The sequence below is a fragment of the Suricata suricatta genome, chromosome 4 (assembly GCF_006229205.1).
Source record: "Suricata suricatta isolate VVHF042 chromosome 4, meerkat_22Aug2017_6uvM2_HiC, whole genome shotgun sequence".
NCBI classification, from domain to species: Eukaryota; Metazoa; Chordata; class Mammalia; order Carnivora; family Herpestidae; genus Suricata; species Suricata suricatta.
The window spans coordinates 94,810,879-94,827,883 of record NC_043703.1 but is presented as its reverse complement, the minus strand read 5'-3'; the positions used below and the strand labels follow the sequence as shown (position 1 = coordinate 94,827,883).

At 41.3% G+C, this 17,005-nt stretch overlaps 1 protein-coding gene across 1 annotated transcript in view; it reads right to left on the bottom strand.

Moving 5' to 3' along the window:
• Nucleotides 1-9,190, bottom strand: part of PPP1R21 (protein phosphatase 1 regulatory subunit 21) — a 62,021-nt gene extending 52,831 nt beyond the window's left edge. The window contains exon 1 of the mRNA XM_029937322.1: nucleotides 9,082-9,190. Within this exon, the coding sequence (XP_029793182.1) occupies nucleotides 9,082-9,138 (57 nt within the window). The 5' untranslated portion in view covers nucleotides 9,139-9,190. The remainder of the gene's footprint in view (nucleotides 1-9,081) is intronic.
• Between the last annotated feature and the right edge of the window lie 7,815 nt (nucleotides 9,191-17,005).

Sequence of the window (17,005 nt, the reverse complement as noted above, 5' to 3'; positions counted from 1 at the left end):
GGAATACTACAGGATATTCAACAGCTTGAGCAAAAGGCAGATTTAAAAAATGAGCTTTTCAATTTTAGAAAGTTAAAGATACAGTTCACTACCACAACAGAAAGAAGACCCAAGTCTTGCTCTGCCAATTAGTAGACAATGTAAACTTGAAAAATTCACTTAACCATTCTGAGCCTCAGTTAAATGGTCTCTAACATGGGTGAATACAGCCACCCAATTTTCTTTCTTCTGACGTTGTTGTGAGAACCAGAAAAAGAAATGTCAAAACACTTTCTAAATCTTAAAAGGCCCCACAAATGGAAACAGAACTTTTTTTTAAAAATATTTTTAATGTTTACTTATTTTTGAGAGAGAGACAGAACAGAGCAGGGAAGGGGCACAGAGTGAGACACAGAATCCGAAATAGGTTCCAGGCTCTGGGCTGTCAGTGCAAAGCCCAACATGGGGCTCAAACCCACAAACCATGAGTCAGATGTTTAACTGAATGAACACATAACAAATATAATAATAATGAAAAAGTTTGAAATAGGGGAGCATGGGTGGCTCTGTCTGTTGGGCATCCGACTTCAGCTCAGGTCATGATCTCACAGTGGGTTTGAGTCCCGCGTCAGGCTCGTGCTGATCGCTCAGAGCCTGGATCTTGCTTTGGATGCTGTGCCTCCTTCTCTCTCTGCCCCTCCCCCACTCACTCTCTGTCTCTCTCTCAAAATAAAATAAGGACATAAAAAAATTAAAAGAAAAGAAAATGTATGGCCCTAAGCCTTAAATATTTCCCGTTAGTCTCTTTACAGAAAAAGTTGAGGCACCCCTGCTCTAAAAGTTCAGAAAAAAAGAAGTACGACTCTAGTATTGACTTCCATCGCGTAGTATTTTCCTTGTGCAGCAGTATCAACATGCTCTGGGATATGTGCTACCTGGGTAACAGAATTCAGTAAATACTTACAAACCCAGCATAGCCAAAAGACGGCAGGACTACTTCGGTCTTCAGGTTTCACTTCATAACCCTGTCCTAACTTTGACCCGTGATCTCTTACCTGTCTTCTTTCTGGGGTATCCTAACGATTGCTTCAAGAACTAGAGATCTGAAGCTTGAAATCTGCTGAACTGATCATTTTCTGTTGGACCAGAACCACAGCAATTTAAAAGAAAAGGAAGAATCTAACTGTCATTTCTAAGGCACACCTAAAAGCTTCTTAAAGCAAAATGAACAGCCTCCTTCATTAAACAGCAAAACAAAAAATTTTCTTAAAGATTTTAATGTTAAGTAATCTCTACACCCAACATGGTGGTCAAACTGGCAACCCCAAGATCATGAGTCACATGCTCCACCAACCGAGCCAACAAGGTGCTGTGCAAAACAAAACGTTTAAATTACTGCGATGTAGAATTCAACTTGATTACAATAAAAATGATTTGGATATTCCTGTAGAAAAATATCATTTGCTGGACTGAGTAACACATAAAACATGGCTTTAAAAAAACCTGCTTGGCAGAAAATGCAGCTCCTTTAGAAATACTTACTTAAATACTCTATTATCTATTAGGTAGAAAAGGATGACAATCATAAGCTCAGCCCATACCACTTCCATGCTATTTACACTTCCTGGCATTTGGTGGTTTCCTGCATTTCAGCATCACTACGGCCACATTACTGAAGCAGCAGCCTGTCAATGCTGATGCTACTGTGATCAGTCTGTTCTTTTACTATCCATCTATCTCCTCCTTAGCATTCACCACAGCGTGGAGGCAAATGCACACTGTCTGTTTAGAAATTGGTACAAGATCATCAGATGGTCACTAATGTCTCTAAGGAGACATGTGTGGAGGCTCTAATGCACATGGACGTAATTGAGAAACAACTGCCCTGAGGTCTCCATCAGACCAGAAAATGATAAAGCCGACTTCCAAGCAACCGTGCACCAAGCTTTTCTGTTCCACCCAGTCAAGCAATAGCACCTCTGCATCCCAACTCTGAAACCCTCCATAGTTTGTTTCAAGCCTTGCCTTTTCATGGTCTTGTAATCTTCTGATTATCTTTATCTTTACTTCGAAAGCACAGCCCTTCCTCATTTTGACCAACCAAATCCCAGCTGTTCTTCTTGGACCCTACTTCCTTCCTCTCTGGTCCTACTCCCTCCATTTTTCCTAACCACTCCCTATGGCCCACAGTGAGCTTGTCCCTCTGTTACTTTGGCACTTACCTAGTAAGAAGACTTTTTTTTAAAGTAGGCTCCACTGCCCAACATGGAGCCCAATGCGAGGCTTGAACTCAAGACCTGAGCTGAGATCAAGAGTCAGACACTTAAACAACTGAGCCACCCAGGTACCCCAAGACATCTCTTATTAAACTGCTCAGTTTTAATTTTACTTTTTAAAGTAGTAAGTTTTACATTTACCAATTTATGTTTGACTTCTATACTCATCTCCCAACTACCAACAAAACTATCGTTCATGGTAGAGACCACAGCATACTTCCTGTGTTTCCTGCCTACAATGAAAACTCAATACCATGGTTAGAGAAGGCACTCCATCATTTTTAGTTAATCAAATTAAATACTGTATGTAAAAAGGTGTTTGAATGCAATACATTATGTATCCATAAAGCTGTCATTATTTTAACAGTCCCTCTCTCACAATCCTCCAAATGATTTGAACCATGTGGTCCTACTGGACACCAAGAATCCTCAAAAGCTCTGAGCCTAACTCCCTAAATACCACTATGCAGACTACTCTATGTAGTCTGTTCTGGAACAGCCCAGCCTCAGTCAGGCTCATCACAAAGCTATTTCTCTAGGGAGAGAGAAGGTGGTGGTAAGTCAACTATGACCCCTCTCCTGCCACTTTAACAATGTGGGATACCTGGCCCAAGGTGAGAAATTTACTACCTTCAATCACTAACTGTTGGATGAGTTTGTGGGGAAAGAGAGATGAATCACATATGCAAATTTTCTCATCTAATCCTCAAAAATTTTCTGTGTTAGAATCACTTACATAAGTTTCATACAATGAACACTTTGACACTTTACATGTTTAACAACCCTATAAAAAAGCTATTAAACATATAGCTTTCCTTCATTACAAAGTAATGTTGCCACATACAACCCAAAGCCCATCCCTAAGCCTTACGAAAACCCAGATTCAAAGCAATGAAATACTGAAGTCACCTGCAGACCCTAGCATCAGAATCTTTGGTCTGGATGATCCCTAAAGTTCCTTTCAGTCCCAACATTTTAAGTATTCCAAAGTGCTGGGACTATCACTTGGTCTTTCCCTCTATCTACTTACTTGCAAGGGGATAAAATTCCTGTAGGCTATACAGTACCAGATAGTGGTGGCTGGAGTTATTCAGTCACTGAGGCAGGAAAAAAAAACCTTCTGCTCTCAGACCTGCCTCAGACGGAACCCTTCTGCTCCTGCTCCTATGCAAGGAAACTCATTAGGACAAATCCCACCCCCAAACCCTGCAATCTAGCTGCCTCACCAGTGACTGGACAAGTAAATCAGTGGGATTAAAGAGGAAGAGGAAGACACCCCTGGCTTTTCTAAGGCCTTACTGTTCAAAATGTAGTCTGCAGACAGCTCCAATAGCCTCACCTGGGAGCAGATTCTGAAGCCCTGCCCCAGACCTACTGAACCAGAATCTGCAGTTCAACGAGGTCTTCAGGCAAATGACAGAGACATTCTGTGTTTGTGATGCATTGATCTAGGGGTTAAACTAGCACTTTCTAACAGGGTGGCCAAAAGCCACATGTGCCTAATTAAATTTAAATAAAATCTAACAGGGGCACCTCAGTGGCTCAGTTGGTTAAGTGTCTAACTCTTAATTTGCCTCAGGTCATGATCCCAGGGTCGCAGGATTGAGCACCATGTTGGGCTCTGCACTGAGTGTGGAGTGTGTTTACAATTCTCTCTTTCCAGTCACCTGGGTGGCTCAGGTATCCAAATCTTGATATCAGCTCAGGTCACGATCTCATGGTTCTTGACATCAAGCTCCCCATTGGGCTCTGAGCTGACAGCATGGAGCCTACTTAGGATTCTCTCTCCCTCTCTTTCTACCCTTCCCCTGTGCTCTCTCTCAAAATAAATAAACATAAAAAAATAATAATAAATAAATAAAATCTAACATTCTGTTCCTGAATTGCACCAGCCACATTGAAAATGCTTAGTAGCCCCAAATGGCTAGTGGTTACCCTACTAGACAGCATAAATACAGAACATTTCATTCTCATGGAAAGTTCCATTAGATAGCACTGAACACAATGAACACAATGCTATTTTCCAATCAAACTTCAGTAGTAAACCCCACACATTAGGGCAAAACACACACACACACACACACACACACACACAAAACTGGTACTAGATTTTAATCCAGATAATACTCATTTTTAATCCTGCTCCTGAGTCAATTTCTCTTATAGCAAGAGGCAATTAATCAGGTTCCACCAAGCTCCACTATCTGGAAAGCAAAATCAAATCAAAACTGACCCTTTACCAATATAAATAGCTCTTTCCTAAGAGTATAAATCTAAAAAGCTCCCAAAGGCAATCTCCTTCATAACTGAAAGTAGCATCAATTGCAAAGTAAACTGTTAAGAGAAATAATGGATGTCTGACTTTCCCACTGGTTTTTACTGCCTCAAAAAGAGCTTTAAAAAGACCTATGTGAGGAGGGGCGTCTGGGTGGCTCGGTTGGTTAAGCATCAGACTTCAGCTCAGGTCATGATCTCACCGTTCATGGGTTTGAGCCCCATGTAAGGCTCTGTGCTGACAGCTCAGAGCCGGGAGCCTGCCTCAGGTTCTGTGTCTTCCTCTCTCTCTGCCCGTCCCTGGCTCACACTCTGTCTCTGTCTCTCAAATATAAATAAATGTTAAAAAAAAAAATTTTTTTTAAAGACTATGTGAGAAGAGCTAATATACTGATACCATTCCTTAAGCCATGGCTCTCAGACTTTGGTGTGCATCAAAATCACTGCACAGGTTTTTACGTACAGATTGCTGGGTTTGACAACCAGCACGTGGACCTGAGAATTTATAATTCTAACTCATTCCCAGATGCTGATGATGCTGATCCAGGGGCCACACTCTGAGAAACACTGACCCAGAGTAAAACAAATATTGAGAAAACAGAACCTGAAGTGTGCTTACATTCATAACAGGATGCCAGGCAGGGGTGCAGGAGCTCCTACAGAGAGCAGGCTGAAACCAAACAGAGCCAGGACTCAGTGCTCTTAGCCTCTTTCTCTAGGAGATATACCTGAGCATCAGAAACAGACCAGGCCAGGGTGTCTGGGCAGTTCAATCGGTTACGCATCCAACTCCTGATTTCAGTTCAGGTGACGATCTCACACCTCGTGAGTTCTGAGTCTCGAGTTGGGCTCTGTGCTGACAGTGTGGAACCTGCTTGGGATTCTCTCTTTCCCTCTCTCTCTCTGCCCCTCCCCTGCTTACGCTCTAAATCTCTCTCTCTAAATAAATAAATAAACATTAAAAAAAAAAAAGAAGCAGGGGGCGGCTGGGTGACTCAGTTAGGCATCTGACTTCGGCTCAGGTCATGATCTCATGATTCGTGAGTTCCAGTCCCGCATCAGGCTCTGTGCAGACAACTCAGAGTCTGGAGCCTGTTTTGGATTCTGTGTCTCCATCTCTCTGCCCCTTCCCTGCTTGCACTCTGTCTTTCTCTCTCTCTCAAAAATAAATAATAAAACATAAAAAAAAAAGCAGCAGACCAGACTGTGGAAGAGACACCATGTAAGAAATGATCTTTGATTCTTAATCGACAATGTAGTATCCAAGGCCTGGATTAGCTTTCCCTCACGTCTTAAAGAAATAGCTTGTATCTCTTACCAATTAACTTCATAAACCTCTAAAATTCAGCTGCACAAACCTTTTCCCTCCGCTGAACTTTATTAAACCTGAAATTTCAAAAGCCTCCCATGACCTGCTAATTGCCCAAACTACTAGGGTCTTAATCTCTACATTCACTGCCCTTTCCATTAATACTCTATTTTAGCGATCAGTCTGCCTCAGAAAGTTTCATCTGCTTTGGCTTCCCATGAGCCATCCTTTATCCAACTAAACTTTCAGTCTCCTTAATGGGAGCTCCTCAGATCATTTTTTTTCCTTCTTGGGAGGAAAAAATATATGACCACAGTTCCCAGCAGAAAGGGGGGCCCCTTCCTGGAAAACAGGCTGAGATCTGCATTAAATCAGAACAAAGAGATTCTGCAAATGTCCTTGGTTTAGGGATCACACTTGCTGCTTTCTTGCTATGTAGCCTCCTTCTACTGTTTATGAGGAAATCTTTTGTCTTCGTATCCTAAATAAGGAAAAAGACATAACTGGATCTCAACATTAGCCCACAATTTCTGCACCAGAGAAGGTAATGAAAAGGCAGACTGCCCGTTCCACAGGCTCAGAGCTGAAGGTGGCATAGATCTTATCTAGAATTCCTTGACACTAGAATTGACAGGGAATAAAAAGCACATGAGATCTTTTGACCAACCTCTGTTCTCTTACATTCTGAAATTTCCATCACATTGCAATTAAAAGTATGAAAAATGGCCTAGCCTAATCGAGGAGATAAATAACCTCAAGTCTGGCAGACCTCCTTAGAGTCTCCTTGGCATCCCCTCCTTCTTTCACATGCTTCCCACCCATGTTCCCCAAAGAGTCTACCTAAAGTGTTCCACCCTGATTAACTCTTACAGTTCAACTATTGTCTTCATAGGAATTATCCCAGAAGCTCTGGCCATTGTCCTGACTTCTAGCCAGTCCATCTCCACTAGATATTTTCAGCAGTTACTCCAAAAACACCTCAAGCGCCTATGTGAACAAGAGAACTTTAATGGGCCTGCCAACCTTAAAATTCCATAACTGCATCTAACCTTTAATACACCCCTTTGCTCCAAACTGCCTCAACTTCCTGCCAGCGGCATCTGTCAGTAGCCGTCACATCCCCTCATCTCAGAAGAGCAGGGTCAGCTCGCAGTCTCCCCTCACTTACCACATCCCACAGAATGAAAGAGACACCACAATGAGGGCCTCCTACACTCTACATTTTAGTGCTATGTACCAAGAAAGCACTCAAAAAAGAGATAAGAAAAGGTACTTTAATTATAATTCCTAAAGCTAGGCTCTCCTGTCCATTTCAACAGTCACTAATTTAAGCCTGTATTACACTTCCCCAAACTATTCCAACAGCCTACAGTCTGGTCTTCTTTTCACCAATCTTTCCCTATTTCAATCCATCCTCCACACAGTTAGCAGTTCCCCTCCTAAAAGTAATGTCATTATCCTGAGTAAAAACCTTTGACATCTACTACTCAAAAGACAAAGTTCAAATATATTTGACCTCCACAACCCTTTATGATCAGGTCCAAATTAACTCTCCAGCTATATTTCACCAGTCTTCTCATGTATCTTAATGTGCTTTCACGTTTGCAAACATAGTCCTCTCTTTTTGCTTGGGATGCTACCAACCCTCCCTCTTCCCTACTTCCCAGTCTGAGTTAGCCTCTTCAACCCTTACCCTCCATCTCTCGTTCTGTATCCCAATTATGTACCGTGTGTGAACATTCTATTAAAGGGTTCTCCTTAAACTGGAACTCTGCCTCATTCAGCAGACCCTGGCAGACCATTCACAGAAGGCACATAATAAATGTCTGCTGAACACAAGAGCATCTATATCCAAATAAATAAGATCTTCCAAGTTCGTGATACTTTGGGGAGGCCATACAATTATTTCAGCCATGCAGTCACTGCTTAAAACATTTTTAGAACTCTCTTTTGCCATTTGGAATTGCCTTCTGAGATTGTTTACTCCTGGAGAAGAAAATCAGTCCCCTTACTTTACATTCATAAAACATTTTCACCCACAAATAGTAGAACCAAGTTTGAGTTTTGCCATCCTCCACACCCTTCTTCATCATATGGATGTTTCAAACAACTTCTGACCCTCTCAACCAAGAAAATATTCCCTCAAAGGTTGAAAACTTGCCATCTGACATTGTGCTACAGGCTCCGAAGACCAATTTAAATGGAAGTGCAATAAGTTTTGCCAGTGGTAGCACCAATGGAGTCTCAAAAGTCTCAAAAGACTCCCATTTGATGGTGAAAAGAGGTAAGTGTGTTTGTTTAGGCACAGCTTTTATTTTTCAAACAAGATTTTATTTCACCTTGCTGAGCCTCTGTTAAATGAAATGCTAAGGGAAAAAAATGTGTCCATTTCTCCAAATTGTGGGCTAAGTCTTCCCATTGCCCCCATGATAAAAGGTCACAAAAAACTAAGCTTAATGACTGTTGAATCAATTTCCGAAGATGTGAGATTCTTTCATAATTTCATTAGAATATTCACAAGGCAGCAACACCTTAGAAGCAGCACCGCCCTTTTCCAAGGAAAGGGTTCCATCATTTAAAGGCGGGTGCCTAGTTTGCTTAATTCAGCATGTATTGAGCACCTGGGTGCTCTGCCCCACTCCAGGTGACCAAAGGAAAAGAAAAAAGGACACAGCCCTAGCATTCAAGCTTTCAAAACCATCTCCAGACAACATCTTGCCAATGCACTGAACACATTCGTAACCACCCATCCCCAGTGAAACATTTTATACAAATGGCTCTCTTCATCCTCCCGAATTGACTGGGGACACACAAATCTCTTTATCTTCATCTCATCTCTGTGAGAAGGAAGAAAGCTTGATCCTTCCCATCACCGGGCTGGGAAGATTGAGGAAGCAGCAGTGGAGGGGTTGATCCTTACCCTTCCCTTCCCCTCCCGACTAGCGCCAGAGGCAGAAGCCAGGATTTTGACACCCCAGTCCCAAGCCCGCTAGTTTAGTGAGAAGCAAGAATCAAACTCCTGCTCCTTCCCGCAGAAACACACACGGACCCAGACGCGGCCCAGCCCCATCTCCTGGGAGCTGCAGGTGGAGGCATGGTAATGGTGGATAGAGAAGGCAGAGGAAAGGAGGGGCAAGCGAGCGTGTCCCCTGAGCCGTTCCCCCTTCGTCCCGAGGAGTAGCTGTCAAGACAAGCCGAGGCCGTGGGGCCGGAGACCCCCTACTCCCCGCCCACGATGGATACCTTCGAGTACTCCTGAGCCAGCTTCTGGTACTTCCCCTGCAACTCAGCCGAGGCCATGGCCTCCCCCGCCCCGTCCGGGCCTGACTGCCCAGGCCGCTCAGCCCCGCCCCCCGCCCCCAACCCCAGACACGCTCCCCAGTTGGGCTCCGCCAGCGCCTGCCCGTTCGGCCACCGCCGCCGCGCCTCCTCCTCCACTTCCGGGTTCGCCTGGCGGGAGGAAGGCGGACGAGGACCAGGGGCGGGGCGACTACCGGGGGCGGGGCAGCGTCTGGGCGTCACCGCCCCACCCTCCCGCTCCTGAGCACGGGCGTGCGCAGGCTCGCTGGCGCGCCAGGGCTCTGCCTTTAGGACCAGGGGGCGCCATCTTGAGGCATGGCCCAAGATGGCGACTTAGAATGGAGAAGGAAAGAATCAAAAAAGGAAGAGCATGACGAGAGCCCACAGAATGGGCGGGGGACCCAGGAGAGGGGTGGTGGTTGCTAAGAGCAAAGGACCGGAAGAAGAAACATTCTAAGTGCATCAAGGATTCTGGCGGATCTTCTCTCCCTTCCCCTCCCCCTGCTGGTTCTCATGGCAACCGTCTGGCGTTTGATGGTAATAGCTTTCAGAACGTACTTGGAGAGAAAGACCTTTATATTCCTTTATCTCTTTATCCGGATATAGTGGCACCAGACATGCCTTGCATTGTAAACTGTCAGACCTCCCCCAGATTTATAACGCTTGCTGCTGCCACCAACCCCTGCTCAAGACCAGACAAACCATTGGCTTGTATTTTGACATTGAAGTTTCTTTGTAACCATTCTCTACCCACTGTATCCGCTCACCCCTGTCCCCATGCGCGCACATCAGAGCCTTTTTCAGTGAATTGGGTAAAAAAGCATTAGAAAATTTTAGAGAATGACTCCTGCCACGCCTGCACATAGGGTGGATGATAACGACCAATAACTGGAAAATTGAAGCAAAAAAAAAAAAAAATAGTCTGCATGAGATATTTTATGCTGCATTTCTTTAATTAAAAGCTTGCCTCATTCATCTAATGGAGGATCTACTGTATTTGATATTGTTCTAGGCATTGCGTTTATTGCAACATTAAAATGTTTATTGATAGAGGGATAAATAAAACTAGAGTGTTTGTCGTGAATTAACTACACAGCAGTTAAAACTAGTGACCTAGATCTGTTTATGTCTGTATAAGACTGTATGTATCAATATGACCAAGTACAATGTTAGCAAGTTGCAGTATACTATAGCATGAAAAGATACGTTTAGAAATAGGAAATAACATTTGTATTGTTCATGAACTCGCAAAATGTAGGAAAAATAGGAAAACAAGAACTGGACTGATACACATCAAATTCTGGATAGTGGTCACCTCTAGTGGGAAAAGCAGAGAAATGAGACAGGAGAACAAAGGAGCATAAACTTTAGTTAATTTTTTAATGTAAATATGACAGGATACTAACATTATCTATGTATTAGACACAAAGATCTTAGTTATATTGGCATTTTAGGATACTTGAAAATTTCCATGATTAAAAAAACAGTTTGTGCATTTTTTAGCCATTATAACATATAAGAGGATTGCAAACTCAAAAAACTTTATATTTTTTTAATTTGCTAATAGCCGAGTCCTACTGTCCAGCAAACTTTCAGAACAATCCTTTTAAATCATTATTATTAGTTTTCCATGACACCACCAAGCGGCAGAATTAAATATTGTAAGTATATTTTTCTGGATTGGAATGGAATGGAATTTTCAATCATTTAAACATACAATGCCATCTCAGAAACAACATTCCAAAGAAAGAATGTGCAACTTTGTCTAGAGCCTGTGTGAGTTCATTTTATTGAATTGAGAAATTTACTTTCCACTGCTTGGTCTAGTTATTCTGTCCGAAGCAGATGCAGATGCAGTGTTTTCAACTCCCAATTGCTAAGTCTGAATTAAAGTTAAGATTCTCTCCCTCAAAAAACACCATTAAGTGAGTGAAAAGGCAAGCCACAGAGTGGAAGAAGATGCTTGCAACATACATATCCAATAGAGGGCTCTTGGTCTCTTACTCAAATATATAAAGAGCTTTTACAAATCAATAAAGAGAAAGGCAATCAAAAAAACAGGCAAGAGACTTCAACAGGCATTTTACAAAAGGTATACAAACATCCATTAAACATGCAAAATGGAGTTCAGTTTCATTAGCAATCAGGAGGAAGTGAAATTAAAACCACAGTGAGATACCATGCACACCCACACAAATAGCTAAAGTTAAAAGGACTGAGAAGTGTTAGGATATAGAACAGGAGAAACTCTCATAAAATGCTGATAGGAATATAAACTGGAAAAATCATTTAGGAAAAGATTTTGATATTATTTACTCACCTGAAAAGGTACATATTCATGATCTAGCAATTCAACTCTTAGGTATACACTCAAAAAAAAAAAAAAAGTGTGCATGTATTCACCAAGAATGCACATACCAATATTATTCATAATGGCCAAAAAAAATCTATCAACAGGATTGATAGATGATTGTACATTCATATTATGTAATACTAAACAGCAATTTTTAAAAAAACTGAATTATAGGGGAGCCTGGGTGGCTCAGTCAGTTGAGCATCCCATTCAGCTCAGGTCCTGATCTCATGGTTCATCCTCTATCTCTGCCCCTCCCCTGCTCACGCTCTCTCTCTCAAAAATAAAGCTAAAAAACATTAGGAAAATAATAATAAAGTAAGAAACTCAACTATAGCAACAGCTAACTACTGGATGAATCTCAAAATATAATCCAGAACAAAAGAAGCCAGATCCCCCCCAAAAGTTATATTACATTACTTCATTTATATAATGTTCGAAAAAATGGAAGAATTCAATTTTAAGGTTCAGGGATGTGTGCTTGGGTAATAAAACTAGGGAAAAAAATAAGGAAGTGAAAACAATAAAGTGAGAAACCTGATTGGAAGGCAGCATGAGATTGGACTTTGTGGGTGTTAGCAGTGTTGTTTCTGTGTGAAAATTACAGAGGTGTTAACTTAGTGATAACTCTTCATCAGGTACGTTTTTTATTTGTATACTTTTTTGTATGAGTGTTACATTTCATAATAGCGATTTTTTTTTAATCTCAATTATCTTGTGTGCTTGCCAACAATAGTTCCCAGCCTATAAACATTGTATACTTGTGGGGAATAGTGTAAATGAAGGTTGCTTGGAATTATTGTAAATATGCAAGTGCTATGATGATCATTAAATCTTTTTAAATTATAAATGTTTGAGGATTTTTTTTTTCAGTTGCAGGTATGAGAAACTCAAACTAGCTTGGACCCAAAGGGGGAATTTACTAGAAAGGTGTGTGAATAGCTCACAGAAAAACAGGAAAAAAGAAAAAAAGCACAGGATCTCAAGTATAACTTAGATCAGGGATCTGCCTGTTTTTGCAACTCACACTCTCAATATGTGCTCCTTCCCACAGGTCTTCCTTTACTTCCTCGAAGTAGCAAAAAAAAAGTGGCCTACTGGCCCTGAGCCTCCCATCTCACAACTCTGCCTCCTGAAAGAGACTAGGCTGCTTAGTTCCAGTTTGAAAAATCCTAGGGAAGGTCTCTGACTGGTCCAGCTTGGGTGACGTGCCCATCCCTGGCTCCATCAGCTCTGGCATGAATTCTCAGTCACGGAAGGACAGACAGGTTGGCTGGGAAAACCCCTAGACCCTGATCACGCTGAGAGAGACTAGATCACTCTTTCCCCAAATGAAGACTTCTATGGCAGATGCCACCAGAGTAAGCAAGGGACCCACCACCACAGAGGCCAGTAGGGGCCAGAAAGCAACACCGGAACCCCCTGATGCAGAGCCACAGTCGCCTGCCACACCCTCCAGGGTACAGTGTGCTCTCCACACACCTGGAAGCCATCTTGGAGGTGAGAGAGAGGAGTCAAAACTCAGAATAAATGAGCTTTTCCTGAAAGGAAAGACTATTGTAAACCAAAAACAAACAAACAGTTTTGACTGAAGAGACTGGGAAATTATTAACTGATGAATTCGGCTTTCCTCTTCCAATGGAGAAGAAATTGTAAGAAGACCAGATCTGCCACAGAGAAAGGAAAGGCTCCATTTTCTCTACACATCTAAGCATACTATGAGCCAAGTATGGTCACTGGGCATGAGTAAGAAGAAGTTTTGGTTTGTTCTATTCATACTCCATCCTGAACAATAAAAGATCTGGCATAAAACAAGACTTGAGGACTTCCTTACACATCACAAAGGGATAATGATGGAGAACAGAGCTGTTGGTCATTATTCAATGTTGATGAATAAACAATATATATTAAATTAGATGTCTTTTTAAAAAATCTAAAATAAAGTTATTGATTCATTGATGAAAATGTTGTGACCAGAGGCTTGCAGAAACCTAACCCTGTTTTTAACTTTGTTAATTGCTAATTCAGTGTTTATGGCAATTTTAGAACATAACTATTTTGAAGTAATGGGAATCAAATGTAATATATATATACATTGAGAACAATATGGAACTTCCCGTGATCATACAGTAACCAATTATGTATGCTGTGGGGTTACTTAGAAGATATTGTCAATCGCTGGGTGCACATTATTTTTTAGTGCAAAAAGTCATATGGTTTCCATCTTAGCGTACATCTGAAAATCAAGAACTTCTTTCAAGCTTCAAAGCTCTATCTTTTGATTTCCAACATTCTATTCATAAAACCTGCTGTGTGTAGCAGCTTCTACAATACTGAAAGACCAGCTAACCCCACCCGCATTTCCGTACACAGACGTTAAGATAACTAACGATTTTCTCTGGTCTAGTTTCAGAATTCCCATGCCTGGTCACCCACCACACCTACTACTAAGATAATGAACAGCAAAGAGAGTTTGCATGGGTGAACACAAAGAAAGGACTAATGAGGCGACCTTTAGGTCTTTTGTTACAGCATATTGTCCTTGCGTTATTTATGTTTTTAATCCAGTAGGAAAATGCATATCACTGTACAGTGAAATTAAAGAAGGAGGGGGAAGAGAAAGAAAAGAACTTGCTTCCACTTAATTTTCTCTTGAGCAGCTAGCTCCAAAGTTCAAGTTTTGTAATAAGCACTCAGTGAGGCAAAATCTGAACAGAATCTGATGATTTGAAACTTTGAGGAGCTCTACTAAAAATAGGAATTCTGGACTTTGAAGTTTTGCAACTCCTTCCTTTGGCGGTGCCCTCATGCTTTGCCTCCCTCAGTCACAGCAAGACAGAAGAAAGAAAGAATGAACACAGAGCCCTGACCTAGCTTGTCCAAAGTCACATGGCAGACACTGGTAGAATCATGACTAGACGCCAGGTCTTTTGCCTCTATTACACACTGTATTTTCTGTAAGGCTAAGTGAAAAACCTTTGACCACTTATCTTAAACACTCAGAAAGTGAATGAGTCCTAAATTAGGGTGAGGATACCAAAGGGTGCATTATACTCCTTCCTTGGTATTTGTTTGGACTTGTACCTTCATGAAATAGATACCATTGGAGCGCCTTAAAGGGAAGGGGCAGAGGTTGGTCTAAGAGAGCAGGGGTTTGCACAATAAGATACCACCTCACATCTGTCAGAATGGCTAAAATTAACAACTCAGGCAACAACAGATGTTGGCAGGGATGTAGAGCAAGAGGAACTCTTTTGCACTGCTGGTGGGAATGCAAACTGGTACAGCCACTCTGGAAAACAGTCTGGAGGTTTCTCAAAAAATTAGAAAGAGAACGACCCTATTACCAGCAATTACACTACTAGGTTTATCCAAATGATACAAAAATGCTGATACAAAGGGGCACATGTACCCCAATGTTTATAGCAATGCTATCAACGATAGCCAAAGTATACAAAGAGCCCAATGTCCACTAACCAGTGAATGGATAAAGAAGATATGTGGCCTCTGTGGAATATTACTCGATGAGGAAAAAGAATGAGTTCTTGCCATTTGAAACAACATGGGTGGAACTAGATTATTATGCTAAGTGAAATAGGTCAGTCAGAGAAAGACAAATGTAGTATTTCACTCCTGTGGAATTTAAGAAGCAAAACAGATGAACATAAGTTTAAGGGAAGCAAAAATAAGATAAAAACAGAGAGGAAGACAAACCATAAGAGACTCTTAAATATAGAGAACAAACTGAGGGTTGCTGAAGGGGTGTCGGGAAGGGGGATGGGCTAAATGGTGATGGGCACTAAGGAGGGCACTTGATGGATGAGCACTGGTTGTTATATGTAAGTGATGAATCACTAAATTCTACTCCTGAAACTATTACTACACTATATGTTAACTAACTTAGATTTAAATTTAAACACTTAATTAAAAAATAATAAAGAAGAAGAAAGAGACAGCCTCTACTCATAGAATTAAATTCTTAATTATTTAAAGAAGTGATAATGCAGGGGTTTGTTTCATAATCCCAGGACAAAGTCTAGGGGCAGGGAGGTGCGGGTGGGAAGCAGAAACAAACATTTTACTGCTCCCGCCTTTCATCACCCCTGCTCCCCTGTGTCTTGGCTTTATTATTGTTTTTTCCCTCTCTCAAGACTGGTTTTCTCTGTGTCCCAGTCTGATGGGAGGAAATGGTCACAAACAGCACCCAGATTTCTATAAATTAACCTACTACATCTTTTTTAAAAGTCTGTAACTTTTTATCATGGACAGTTTTACAGACACATACAAAAGAAGAAAAAATAAAATAAAGAGCACCCGGGTACCCATAAGCTAGCTTAACAACGGTCAACTCTGGCTCTAACTCCACCCATGTTTTCCCACCCAACTTGGTCAACCTGAAACAAATCCCATTCATCATATTATTTTAGGCCTAATGTTTCATTAGGTGTCTCTCAAAGACTCCTTAGTTTACATTTTTATTAATGAAAGTGCATACTTTATTCATACTCTCTAAGTTTTTACCTAATATTCTGTTTTTGTTCATTTATTTGTTTGGGGTTCATATTGTAACTTTTTATTTACTCTTCTAGACGAGAGTTCTAAAATTCAAATACAAATCTTTTTTTCTCATTGAAGTACAGGTGACACAATGTTACATTACTTTCAGGTGTACAACATCCTGATTCAGCAAGTCTATGCATCCTGCCATGCTCCTACCAAGTGTAGCTTCCATCTCTTGACATCCATTTTCTGGTCCTCTTGGCTGTGACAGTCTCTTGGACTTTGCTTGTTTTTGATGAGCTGGACAGTTTTGAGTAGTACTCCTCAGGTACTTTGTAGAGTGTGCCTCAACTGGGATTTACCTAATGATTTCTCATAATTAGACCAGAATTAGGTTTTTGGAAAGAAGACCAAAGAGGTAAAGTGCCATTCTTTTTTTTTTTTTTTATGGTTTTATTTATTACTGAGACAGAGAGGAATAGAGCATGAATGGGGAAGGGGCAGAGAGAGAGGGAGACATGGAATCTGAAGCAGGCTCCAGGCTCCGAGCTGTCAGCACAGAGCCCACGAACTGTGAGATCATGGCCTGAGCCAAAGTTGGCCGCTTAACCGACTGAGCCACACAGGTGCCCCTAAAGTGTCGTTCTTAACATAACATATATTACATCAACGGCAATACAAGCAACATGTTAATCTTGATCATAATGATAATCTACTAAATGTTAATCTTCATCATCTATTAGACTTTCATATTAAGGAGTTCCATTTTCTTAAGCAAGGAGACTTTTCTTTCTCCATTCTTCTGTCTTTAAATCCTGACTTTGCTCTTTCTCTGGAGTGTTGGCCCATATACTAGCTATAAAACAAAGGATGTATGGTAAGGGACAGGAGGTGATAAAACCAGATATGGGAAGACAGGTTATACTGGCTTTTTTTTTTTTTTTTTTAGTAACCTCTATGCCCAACTTGGGACTCAAACTTATGACCCTGAGATCAAGAGTTGCATGCTCTACT